Source organism: Plectropomus leopardus, chromosome 3 (genome assembly GCF_026936395.1).
Source record: "Plectropomus leopardus strain MGB_pleo_1.0 chromosome 3, ASM2693639v1, whole genome shotgun sequence".
In the NCBI taxonomy this organism is placed as follows: domain Eukaryota; kingdom Metazoa; phylum Chordata; class Actinopteri; order Perciformes; family Serranidae; genus Plectropomus; species Plectropomus leopardus.
Genome location: NC_142178.1, coordinates 38719548 through 38732478, shown reverse-complemented (window position 1 = coordinate 38732478; position 12931 = coordinate 38719548). Strand labels below are relative to the sequence as shown.

Below are 12931 nucleotides of genomic sequence, written 5' to 3'. Positions count from 1 at the left end.
GCAATGTTATTTTAGAGCCATAATGCTGAAATATACTATATACTCAAAAAAAGTACAGCATTTAGGTATAGCTCTAATGATACCAAAATTAGAGTACTGTACTGCCAGGTATTGAAAACTTTTAGATAATACTCAGCCCTGTTCAGCATTTTACACGAGAAACATGACATGATGTGAAAAAAAATTAAGAAAACTACATAAAAAGTATAATAAATTTACAAACCAAAAATACATGAGGGGATATGCAGGTTACAGTTAATTAATAATAACATTAATGTAGCATTAATGTAATAACATTAATGTTAACACTGTAGCAATGAATTCAAATATAAATGCTTTTAGAGACGATTATATTTCTGTCATGTATCTGTTCATACAAACACATGCAAAACTGACAGCTGATAAACACACAACTTCTGACCTTTGACCCCTATAATCTGACTAATCCTTTCCGTTCAGCATCACAGTAAAGTGACGTCCTTAAAGTAGGTCAAGATTGCTGATGTTTGGTGTCCATTAAGCCGTTCATCCAAACAGTCTTTTAATGGACAGAAGAGGTTTCCTCACGTCAACTTTGAGCTGCACAGGGAAATACGAGCAGCGAGGGAGGGGAGCTGTTCGAGGAAGTTAGACGCTTTTGTGGTCGAGGAAATAAAACGAGCTAAAGGCCTGCGGCTCTGTGTGTGTGTGTGCGCTTGTGTGTGTGTTTCTAGGCTTTTTTTTGGCAGTGACAGCCCAGAATTAGCATTACATAGCCCGCTTTGTGTGCTTACCCACTTTCAGCACCAGTTTTGCTATAAAAAGTCCTCTTTGGTTAACTTGTTTGGCAGTTTAGCAATTAATACATTTATTTATTCAATTAATTAACTATCAGTACCTTTGCATGTTGGAAAAAAGTACAATTATTGTGTTAGTCTGACTAAAATTTTACATCTCTTCTTAAAACCCACCTCTTTTCTTTGGCATTTGACACCATGTAGCGTGTTGATTTGCATACTTTTATATTTTTATTATTACCTTGTGTGGGCAGTGCACTTTATTTATTTTATTTGTGTTTTTATCTTATTTTATTGTGTTTTTATCTTATTTTATTTTATGTTATCCAATTGTGTGTGTTTATTGTGCTTTTTTACCTTGTTGTGCAGCACATTAGAAACCTTGTGTTTGTTAAAATCGTGCTATATAAATAATGTGGATCGGACTGAAAACTGGACTTTCAAAATACATGTAAACATGTTAGTCTGACTGAAATTGGACTAAACTGAAATTCTCTAAATCGGACTAACACACCCAGATACAGCGCCTTGCACAAGTATTCACCCCTCTTGGTGTTTTTCCTATTTTGTTGCACTAAAACAGGTAATTTAAAAGGGATTTTTTACATTGGACCTACACAGAATAGTCAAAATTGGTGGAGTGAAATGAAAATTAAATGACAATGAAAAAAATTCTAAAAAAAAATCAAATGATGAAAAATGCTGTGACGCCCCTAAATAAGACCTGGAGCTACCGATCACCTTCAAAAGTCACATAATTTGTTAAATAAAGTCCACCTGTGTGCAGTCAAAGTGTCACATTATCTATGTTTGTATTAGGACCGCATATTTTAATGAACTCTCCAGAATAACCTCAAAGGGGCGTAAATGCAAATAGCTGGTCGTGTCGAGAGAACCGTGTGGCCGCTTTATAGCAGAACTTGTCATTCAAAAAGCCTTTTCTTTATCCATTTCTGCACACGGAGGTTTGTTTCTGCTGCCCTCCACAACATTACATCCAGAGAAAAAGCTTAGAAAGCACAGAAAATGCTGTGCATCTTAAAAATAATTAAGCTGCACACTCAGAGCTGGACTTTATGGATAAAGGGCCAAAAACTTCAGTTTTAGTCCTTGAGTTGACCCGGCAGGTAAATCAGGTAGGAGACGACCCAAAGATATGGAAGAAGGTTTTCTGGTCACATGAGACGAAGTTTCTTATTACCTACTTCTCATGTTTTAGAAAAAAAAACATTTAAAGGGTGACAAACCTGAATCATCTGAATCTGATCTGATCTGAATCATCAAAAATGCAACATCCACACTGATGCAGCAGCGATATTAACACATCCGAACACATCGGATATAATGGGAAACATTTTACCGCACAGGGAATACTGCTACTTTTCAAACTTTTAAGTACATTTTTGCAGATACTTTTACATAAGTAAGGTTTTGAATGCAGGACTTTTAATTGTAGTTGAGTATTTTCAGTGTGGTATTAGTACTTTTACTCAAATCTTGGAAAAAAGATAAAAGCTAGGGGAAACATAAGTATTTCTGATTATCATATTTAGATAATTAAAATGATGTTACCGATTTATTTTAATTTTTAACCACCTTTCCAAATCCTATTGTTTGTTTGTATTTTTTATTATTTTTGTCCAGGTAATTGCTTATACTTTTTACTAATTTCTTTCGATTTTTTTTCTTCTTCTTTCTTCTGTCATTGCTCATGATCTTCCACTAAAGAAATCTAGAAAATTTGCTCATTTTTTAAAAACATAATATACAGAAATAAAATGCAACATTAACATAAATGCAGCATATAATAGGAAAGCAAAGCACTGCATGATGAATACTTTTACTTTTCACACTTTAAGGATATTTTGCAGATACTTTTACTTCAGTAAAGTTGTGATTTCAGGGTTTTTTTCTGGTTGGATAATTTTACAGTGTGGTATTAGTACTTTCACTTAAGTAGGGAAAAAAGATTAAAGCTGGGTGGAGAGGTATTTGTTATTTACATATTTAAAGATGACAGTTTTGCCAAGGCATTTCCTTGGTTGTTCTTGCTTTGTTTCTTCCCTTTTTTAAAAGATTATTTATTTCTAACTCATTTTCAGGTAAATTTCTTGCCCTTTCTACTAATTTCTTGCTATTTTTTAGTAATTTCATTTCATTTTTAGTCATTGCTCACGATCTTCTGCTAAAGAAATCTAGAAAATTTGCTCATTTTAAAAACAAATAATATACAGAAATAAAATGCAACATAAACATAAATGCAGCATAAATTAGGAAAACACTGCACTGCACGGTGAATACTTTCACTTGTCAAACTTTAAGGATATTTTGCAGATACTTTTACTTCAGTGAGGTTGTGACTGCAGAGTTTTTCTTGTTGCTGAGTATTTTCACGGTGTGTTTTTGCAGTTTTAGCCTGCAGAAAGCCCCGGGTGCTGGCTGCGGCGGTGAGCAGCAGGCTCAGTCAGGCCTGCGCAGGTAGCTCAGCCGCTCCCAGGTGAGGCAGCGGACTCACCTGGCGCTGTCTGAACTTAAGTGGAGTAAAAACAAAGTTCGCGTAAACGCACTCACCCGGGCTCGAAGAAGAAAAGGTCCGGCAGTCTCGTCCTCCAAAACAACATGAATGGAAGGAGCCGTCGTGTTAGAGACACACAGACGGATTTTGGGGGCGGTTAACGTTAAAAAACAAACGGTCCCGGTTAGCCGCTAACGTTAGCTCGCTCCGGGCTGGCGGCGGTTTACGGCGGAGCTAGCAGCAGTTAGCCTGTTAGCATCCAGCTGTCAGTGTCAGCGCAGTCAACAACTCGTATTTTAGGGAAAAAGGCGCCAAACAGTCACTTTAAAAAGTTTTCTGACAGCTGCCGTGAACTTTAGCCGCCGCACTCTCGACCTACGAGCAGAGGCATACTCCCCGCTGCCTCCGTTTTATCGGTGCCTTCACGGGAAAACACGGAAACGGGCCGCCGATACAAAATGGAGGCAGATCGGCGCTGCGTTCACGGACTGTCGATAATTACATTTTCCAGACTCCGGAGTTTTCTTTTTTTTTTTTTTTTATTGATCATTTTTCGAACTATAATGTGCTCTGTACAGACATCTAATTTATTTTAAAACATTGAAAATTTTAATTTGAAAAAAATAATTTTCGTATAATTTCAAATAGGAGTCGTTACCTGTATCAGCATTTTATTTTAATGATCACTGATATAATTAATTAATGAACACGTACAATACCATCGTCATTATTATTATTATTATTATTGTTATTATTATTGTTGTTGTTATTATTATTATTATTATTATTATCATTGATGCCCCATGCATGCATATATATATATATATATATATATATATAATTTATAAGGGACCATGCACAGTTTTTATATAAATATATTTCTCCAGGGTTTGTAACTCAAAGACGACACTTTTTATTCAGAAATGTAGTTTTCTTAACCCTTTGAAGTTATTAAGTAAGTAATAAATATGATAACATTGCCTCTGATCTCATTTTATGCCAACGCAATGTTGTGTTTGGTTTCAGTAAATGTAGTGGCTGTAAAAATCAAAGAAGATTATATTATAAAACTAATAATTGGCATTTGGCCTAATTGGCAAAATATAATGTCCACAGATTAAAATACAATAACTCTCATTTATTACATTATTTATTTTAGTATTGGTAATTTATTTAGGTCTTTTCTGACAGTTTTGAAGAGGAATGCACATAACTAAGAATAAATAACATCAAGTACTAATATTATTCCTTAAACGCATATAAGTCTCTCAACCCAAACCTCGAAATGTGTATTTGTGTGTGTGTGTGTGTGTGTGTGTGTGTGTGTGTGTGTGTGTGTGTGTGTGTGTGTGTAGAAAAACCCAGAAAGTGTTTCTTTTTTCCTACACTGATTTCAGGTCTTTGAACGCGGTAAAAGTCAGGTGACTGTAAGGCGACGCCGAGAACTCACGCATGCGCAGTGCAGATCGGGTCATTTCCTGTAAAGATGGCGCTGAGCAGAGGAGCGGGGTGTTTTTGGAGGACATGCTGCAGGTTGGTACCCGGACACCCCCTGCTGCCCCCCGCAGCTGCCCGGACACAGAGCACCGTGAGCGGGGACCTGCTGCCCCGCACCTCGCTGTCCAGCCCGCCGTGGCCGCAGCAGGTGAGCCCTGACCCGGCGCAGGAGCAGCGGCACGCCGCGGTGGTGAGCACCGTGAACCAGAAGATCCTGCAGCGGGACTTCGGCCGCCTGTTCGCGGTGGTGCATCTGGCCGGCCGCCAGTGGAAGGTGACCGGGGAGGATCTGATCCTGATCGAGAACCACCTGGAGGCGGACTGCGGGGAGCGGATCCGCCTGGAGAAGGTGCTGCTGGTCGGGGCCGAGGACTTCACCCTGGTAGGTAGGCCGCTGCTGGGGGCCGAGCTGGTCCGCGTCGAGGCCACCGTGATCGAGAAGACCGAGTCCTGGCCCAAAGTCCACATGCGGTTCTGGAAGAGACACCGGTTCCAGCGCAAGATGATCGTTGTCCAGCCGCAGACCGTGCTGAGGATCAACAGCATCGAGCTGGCCCCCAGACTCTCTTAATGAACAGGAGGGGCCCCAAGAATCTCATGATGAAGATCAGGGGCCCCCAGACTCTCATGATGAGCAGGAGGGGCCCCCAGACTGATAGGAGGAAGAGGAGGGGCCCATAGACTCTCAGATCCTTATGATCAGGATGAGGCCCCCCCAGACTCTCATGATGAAGATGATGGACCCCCCACATTCTCATGATGACGATGAAGGCCCCCAAGACTCACATGATCAGGATTTGGGCCCCTCAGACTCTCACGATGAAGATTAGAGCCCCCCAGTCTCATGATGAAGATGAGGTCCCCAGACTCTCATAATGAAAATAAGGGGCCCCCAGACTCTCGTGACGAAGATGACGGGCCCTCAGACTTTCATTGTGACGATAAGAATCACCCAGACTCACATGATAAAAAAAGGGACCCTCAGACTCTCATGATGAAGATGAGGGGCCCTCAGACTCTTGTGATGAAGATGAGGGACCCTCAGACTCTCATGATGAAGATGTGGGGCCCTCAGACTCTTGTGATGAAGATGAGGGACCCTCCGACTCTTGTGATGAAGATGAGGGGCCCTTAGATTCTCATGATGAAGGTGATGATGATGATGAGTGGACTATGTCACATAAAGACTTTGTTTGTTTGTTTGTTTGTTTGTTTGTTTTGAATGAACATAAATATGTAAACAACTCTTGGGGGTGATTTGTTGACTGGCTTTAAATCTGTAAATAAAATTTCATCCTTTGCAGATAACTGATATTAATTACTTCTTGTGGTTGTTGACACATTTTTAAATTTAACCCTTAGGGCCCTAAGCCTTTAATATCACACACACTCGCTTCACTGTGTACAAAATGTGCTTTTCAAAATAAAGCTTTAAAAAATATTTAACATTAATATGATTTTCTATTTTCACGCTCCATTGAAACCCATTCAAACTGACATTTTTGATCCCACAGCCATCAAAGCAGAAGAACAGGACTTGTATTATTTCTGGGTGTCATTCTGGGCTTTTGACTCTGAATTTGTCATTTTTTTCTATCTTCCACCTGATGAGGTCATTTTGACCAGATTTGGCAGATGGAGGAAATAAATATTTCCACTCAGTGTCCTGTCACAGTCAATGATGCTGCAGTTCACTAACATATCTCAGGCTGTGATGGAAAAAAAATCTAGTTTATTAAAAATAATTCATTTTTTTGCTCCATCTAAAAGAACACCGGCACCAAAGGGTTAAAATTCTAAAAATTAATTAATATTTGATATTTATGATTAGGACTGATTTTTGTTACAAAAAATTCTAAATGAAAGTAGAAAATTATATTAATGTTAAACATTTTTAAAGCCTGATTTTGAAAAGTGTATTTCGTGTGCAGAGCCATGTGAGTATTTGACTCTGCACAAAAAATAATAACGCATAAAAATCAAAGTCACTGCTAATCACTGATATATCCCAAACTATGATAATCAAAAAAAAATCTACTTTGCAGTAGTATTTTGGAAATAATTCTTTTTTGTTTTCATCTAAAAACATAGTGGCATTAAGACAAAAACCTGCCATTAAAAGGGTTAAAAATTAGAAAAATAATGATGTTTATAATTTGGACTGATGTTGGTTAAAATGTAACTAAATAAAAGTAGAAAATAATATAAATTTATATTATTTTTGTTAAAGCTTAATTCTGAAATCAGCGTTTTTTGCCAGTGTGTGAAAATTTAACCCAAAAGGTTAAAAGAAATTGAAAAAAAACTGACACAAAGATCCAGACAAACGTTTTTTTAACAGTCTGCAAAAACAACTGCTTTATTTGGAAACCTGACTGAAGCGTTTGGGAACAGTGAAAGTGCTCGTCTGTTCCCCGCAGGTCTCTCTCTGAAGGCACTGTTGAACATTTCTGCTCAGTGGTCGCAAGTTTTACTCAGAACTGAACTCCCGACGCAGGAGGCGATGTTTTAAATCAGGAGCTTGTCCAACAGGCAAAAATAAAAATAATAATTGAAAAAAAAAAAAAGTTGCTACGAATGTCAACAGGCTGGTAGCAAGAACTTAATGAACCCAAAATTTGTAAATTAAAGAAATAATCCTGAAACAATAAATCATGAAACATATTCAGCAGCATCTTCACCAATTTCCCAACAAACTAAACGTCACAACAAATTAACGTCCCTTCAGACGTCCTCGTGTCCGATAATAACGACGGAAACACAACTATTCTGCAGCAAACCTCGTGTTTATCTCAAAAAAGCTGAAAATGACCGTATTGCTGTTTTTTTTTTAGATCTTTAAACCCACACACGTCCTGTGAGGTGTCGATACGCAGAGTTAAGACGGGCGGTTTTAATCGCCGTCGACCGCAGCAGTAATCTCCGTCTGATATTAATAAATCTGATTTATGATTAAATTTACAGTTTGATTTAAAGTCTGACAAAACACGACACCCACGTCACGCTTTCAGCACGTAGAAAGAGTTCCTCCTGTTCACACTGGCTGCGAAAATAATTCTTTTTTTTAACTTGGACATCCTTTTTTAAATATTTTGGTACAAATATTGTTTTAAAAATGAACATAATATATATATGGCAATAATTTCAACTGGCCAAGTGGATTTTTTTTCAGTTTAATTTCAAGTGGCATTTTCAGATTTTATAGGTGGAATATGTTTTTCCAATTTTTTTCCCCCTCTCAAAAAGGAATATTATTTTATTAAATTAAAATAAATTGTCGACCTCCAGTGTGACATAAACGCAGCGCTCTCTAAACCGTCGCCGTCACGTGGCGGCTGATCTCGTCCTCCGCTCCGAGCTCCTGAACCTCATCGTTTTCCTAATTTGTGGACTTTTTACGTAAAAAGTTAAAGGTAAGGGCCGATCATACCGAGGCGCATCGTGGCGGGCCGCTGTGAGCGCGTGTGGAGCGGGGCTGCGTGCATGTGGCCAAAAGTGACAGTGACGAGCTGAAAAAGTGACAATATTTTAACTTTTAGCCTCTAAAATGCCAGAAAAACGCGTCGCTCAGCAGCAGGAGAGGACACCTGACAGGTGCGCTGTAGCACAGGGGAACACCGGTTTTACAGGCGACGTGCCTCCGCGTGATCACCCCTTTAACCGCTATTCGCTGCAGCAGGTCGCACGCATAACACGTCGCTAAAACGTCACACCTGACTTTTCGGCGCCGTTACTACCTTCCGTGGCGGCTTAAAGGCGAGCCGACTCCGCCCCTCCCGTCGTACGATTGTACCTTTTACACAGAGCAGCGAGGCGGCCTAACGGTGCCGTATTCCCTCCCTGAGCAGGCGGAGTAAATATACTTAATTTGAAGATTACCGCGGCGTCATCGAGGACTTTAAGGATCCGAAGAGTTCATTCTGCGACCGGAGTGAACAGGAGGAATAACAGAGACACGTAACTCTTTAAACTGCCGTACGGTGTGTGTGTGTTGTAATAAAGAAACATTTTGAAAAACCCAAAGCTTTCCTTTAGGACACAAGAAATATTTTGTTTCGGTTTAAGTGCAGAAAAAAAAAAGGCCCAAATTTAGTCCGTGACTTTAACGTGTAACCTGTGTTTCACCTTCATGTTTCATTTTATCTTTGAGGACACCAAAAAAAAAAATAAAATCTGCTAAATCCGACTGCTCATTTGCTCGTCACCAAACATACAGACTTTAATCAGACTTCACCGGTGAATTCAGTTTTAACTTCAGACTTCTGTTAAAACTGATTTCTTTTTAAATCGAGCGCGCATGTTTGATCACGAGGAAAAAGAAATAAAAATACCAGAATTCTCGCTGGAGTTTGGTGCAACATTTTCTCATCCTTACAGAATGAAAGAAACCGATCGAGGCTGAAAATAAAAGAAAATTATCTCCTCGTCGTGTCGCCGTTTTCAAAACAGAATCTCAAGTATGATCTTCAAAAGTCCGATTAGAATCGTCCAAAAGATCGACTCCTCCTCCTGAAAGTCCTCCTCCGCCGCCTGAGGGGATTTCTTTTTCTTGTGTCCGTCTTCTGAAGCGTATGAGCCCTTATCGAACGGGTCCTGAGGGACCGTCTGGTCGTAAAACACCCGCATTTCAAACTCGCTCTCCTTGTGAGACGGGTGGCCGTAGATGCCGATGCCCACGGGCCTGGCGAAGTCCCCCGGCACCACCACCACGTCCTGGCCGCAGGTGGCCGACTGCAGCTTGTAGGTGTCGAAGCTCGGCCGCAGAGTTTTGTCCGACACGTAGAGGTCGGCGTCCCCCTTGAGGCTCTGCATGTGCAGGATGATCCGGCCATCGTGGTTTAGTCGCAGGTAGCTGTAGTTTCCGGCCCCGATGTGACCCTGGACCACGTGGAGCAGCACCCACTCCTCGGGGAGGCTGTCGTCCTCGGAGGGGCTCAGGAAGCCGCTGGCCGGGGACAGCAGGAGGGCGACGACCAGGGCGCTGCAGCTCAGCATCATGGCGAAGGCATCTGTCAGTCAGTCACCGCCTGGACGACACCAGACAGCCTGAGGAGAGGACGAGAGGCGTCAAAAAGCACCGAAACCACGAGAAAACACTGTGGTAAGAATAACTCATTCAGCGATATATTACTTTATATGTTAAACATTCGACAAATTTAAATAAAAAAGCAACCTAAATTTCTTGTTTTGTTCAATTAACAAGCTTGAAAAGCTACTCTGTTTACGAGGTTTCTGTGACTTAAATTAGTATCAAGTTTTAATGTTTTTACCCTTTGAAACCTGCAAATATTGGCTTGATTTCTTTCAAATTCATGACCCGGAAATTAGCAAGAAATTATTAAAAAGCACCAGAACATTACATGAAAATAGGTTTAAAAAACAAAACAAAACAAAAAAACAGGGAAATGACCTGGAAAAGTGCCTAAAAATTAATAACTCTTATCTATGTGTATAGTTTTTATAGCCTGATTTTGAAAAACGCATTTTGTGTGCAGAGCGGTATCAGTGTGAGAATTTTACAAAAAAATTATAATGTATAAAATCAATGTTGCTGCAAATCCTTAACATATCCCAGGTTGTGATAATAATAATAATTATTATATTACTATAATAATAATAATAATAATAATAACAATAATCTACTTAGCATGTCATATATTAAATTTTTTTTTTTTTCCCATCTAAAAACATACTGACATCATGACAAAAACCTGGCATTTAAGGGGTTACAATTCTGAATATTGATGAATATTTGAAATTTGTAATTAGGGCTGATGTTGGTTCAAAAAAATAAACTTAATGAAAGTAGAAAATCCTATTAATATCTATTATTTTTTATAGCCTGCTTTGAAAAGCATATTTTGTGTGCGGAGTGGTATCAGTGTGAGTATCTGAAAAAAAAAAAAAAAGTACAAGAATCAAAGTTGCTGCAGATAATTGATATATCCCAGGCTGTGATATTTTAAAAAATCCACTTTGCATGTAGTATATTTTTTTCATCTAAAAACATAGTGGCATCATGAAAAAAATGGCATTTAAAAGACTAAAATTCTGAATATTGATGAACATTTGATATTTATGATTAGGACGGATGTTAGTTTTAGTTTTAAAAAATAAATAAATTCAATGAAAGTAGAAAATCATAACAATGAATAATATTTGAAATTTTTGAGTTAGAAAGAGTGCATTTTGTGTTCAGAGTGGTGTGAGTGTGAGTATCTGACATTGCACAAAAAATAATAATGTATAAAAAACAATGTTTCTAATAATCACTGACAGATCCCAGGCTGTGATAGTACAACAACAACAACATCAACAACAACAATAATAATAACAGTAATAGTTAATAATTAATAATAATAATTTACTTAGCATGTTATATATTGAAAATGATTATTTTTTTCCATCTAGAAATATTGTGGTATCATGACAAAAACCTGGCATTTGAAGAGTTAAAATTCTGAATATTGATGAACATTTGATATTTATGATTAGGAGGGATGTTAGTTTTAGTTTAAAAAAATAAATAAATTCAATGAAAGTAGAAAATCATATTAATGAATAATATTTTTAAATTTTTGACTTAGAAAGAGTGCATTTTGTGTTCAGAGTGGTACTGTGAGTATTTGACACAAAAAATAACAATGTATAAAAAACAATGTTTCTAATAATCACTGACAGATCCCAGGCTGTGATAGTACAATAATAATAAAAACAATAATTATCATTAATAACAATAAGAATAATCAATAATAATTGTTAAATATTATAATAATAAATAATAAAACATTACTTTGCATGTAACACATTGAAAATGGTTCTTTTTTTTCATCTAAAAACATAGTGGTATCATGACAAAAAAATGTCATTTAAAGGATTACATTTCTGAAAATTACTGAATATTTGATATGTATGATTAGGACTAGTGTTGGTTTAAAAAATGACCTAAATGGAAACAGTAAATGATCTAAATGTGCGTCTGCTGCTGCAGAGTAAAGCCCTTTAACCTGAGCTGCTCAGGACTATAAAGAAAAACTGACCCTCAGCAGAGCTAAAAATAAACTCAGTCTGACCTTTGATACGACGCAAAAAACGCTTTTAACGGTTATTAACGTCAGTCACAAACCCATATTTAATGTACCGTCCCGCTCAAAGTCTGTCAAACCGCATGTGAGTGAGAAATTAAACATAAACAGCTCTGGTTTGTATAAAAAACAAAATATTAGTGTCCAAACTTGACGCTGTGCTCGAGTCCAAATGCTAACCTGCTAACACCTGTCAGCACCTTTACATCCCAGCGGGTCAAATATTTATACAGATACAAATAAACACGCGTTACTGTAGCGTTAAATAAATATTTAGAGATGTGTTTATGATGTTAGCTGATATTATCGCGGGTAAACAGCGCGCTGCGTGCTTGTTTAACTCGGTTAGCTTCTTATCACAGTTCAGTTAGCAGCTAACGCGGCTAACTGGCTCGTTCAGTTTGAGCTAAAAAAAACCGCGCGAGTTTTCAGAAAACTCACGCGGCCGAATAACGCCAAACTTAACGAACGAAGTTAAGAGTTGATTAATAAACGCGTGTTAATTTGTATTTTGACATAAAGTCTTGTTTACTCACACAGCTGCCGTTTTCTGACCAGCATCTTCGTCCAAACACTCAACCTGCTGGAAACTAAGTTCTCTTCTTCACCTGCGCTGATTCAGCGACAGACCGCAGCACAGCGCCCCCACAGCGCCGCTACAGCGCCGCCACAGCGGCCACACCCGGTAACTGCACCCGCCGGGACCCAGTTTAAACTCAGTTTAACTCTTAGTGCTTTAAAAAAATATTGTACGTTAAACTGATTTTCTACTCCGAGTAAATTTTTAAACCAGCAAAAATCATATAAAGCAAATATTAATATATCAATAAAATAAATTATAGTACCATTTTCTGAATTTTAACGCTTTTAATTACCAGGTTTTTGTCAGTTTTAAGATGAAAAAAGAAAAAATAATACAAAAATTGAATTATTTTTAATATGAGCTTTTCAAAATCAGGCTGTAAAAACTATTATATTCATAATTAGCATGATCATATATATTTTTTTTAAAAAAATCTGACTAATTTAAATTGTTTGTTTTTTTAAAAGTAATTTCT

At 38.1% G+C, this 12931-nt stretch overlaps 2 protein-coding genes across 2 annotated transcripts; one reads left to right on the top strand and one right to left on the bottom strand.

The window, feature by feature from the left end:
- Window positions 1–4730: 4730 nt before the first annotated feature.
- Window positions 4731–6229, top strand: mrpl21 (mitochondrial ribosomal protein L21). Its single transcript, XM_042515058.2, has one exon. The coding sequence runs from the start codon at window positions 4778–4780 to the stop codon at window positions 5357–5359; it is 582 nt and encodes a 193-aa protein (XP_042370992.2). The 5' UTR covers window positions 4731–4777; the 3' UTR covers window positions 5360–6229.
- An 888-nt stretch (window positions 6230–7117) lies between these two features.
- c3h6orf120 (chromosome 3 C6orf120 homolog) lies at window positions 7118–12518 on the bottom strand. The gene is made up of 2 exons (XM_088075012.1): window positions 12410–12518; window positions 7118–9834 (listed from the first exon to the last, which is right to left on the bottom strand). Exon 2 carries the CDS (start codon window positions 9784–9786, stop codon window positions 9229–9231), a length of 558 nt encoding a protein of 185 aa, XP_087931138.1. The 5' UTR covers window positions 9787–9834; window positions 12410–12518; the 3' UTR covers window positions 7118–9228.
- Window positions 12519–12931: the final 413 nt, after the last annotated feature.

Bases quoted from the DNA above. Each gene is read 5' to 3' on its own strand.
- mrpl21 (XM_042515058.2), top strand. From the start codon at position 4,778: ATGGCGCTGAGCAGAGGAGCGGGGTGTTTTTGGAGGACATGCTGCAGG.
- c3h6orf120 (XM_088075012.1), bottom strand. From the start codon at position 9,786: ATGATGCTGAGCTGCAGCGCCCTGGTCGTCGCCCTCCTGCTGTCCCCG.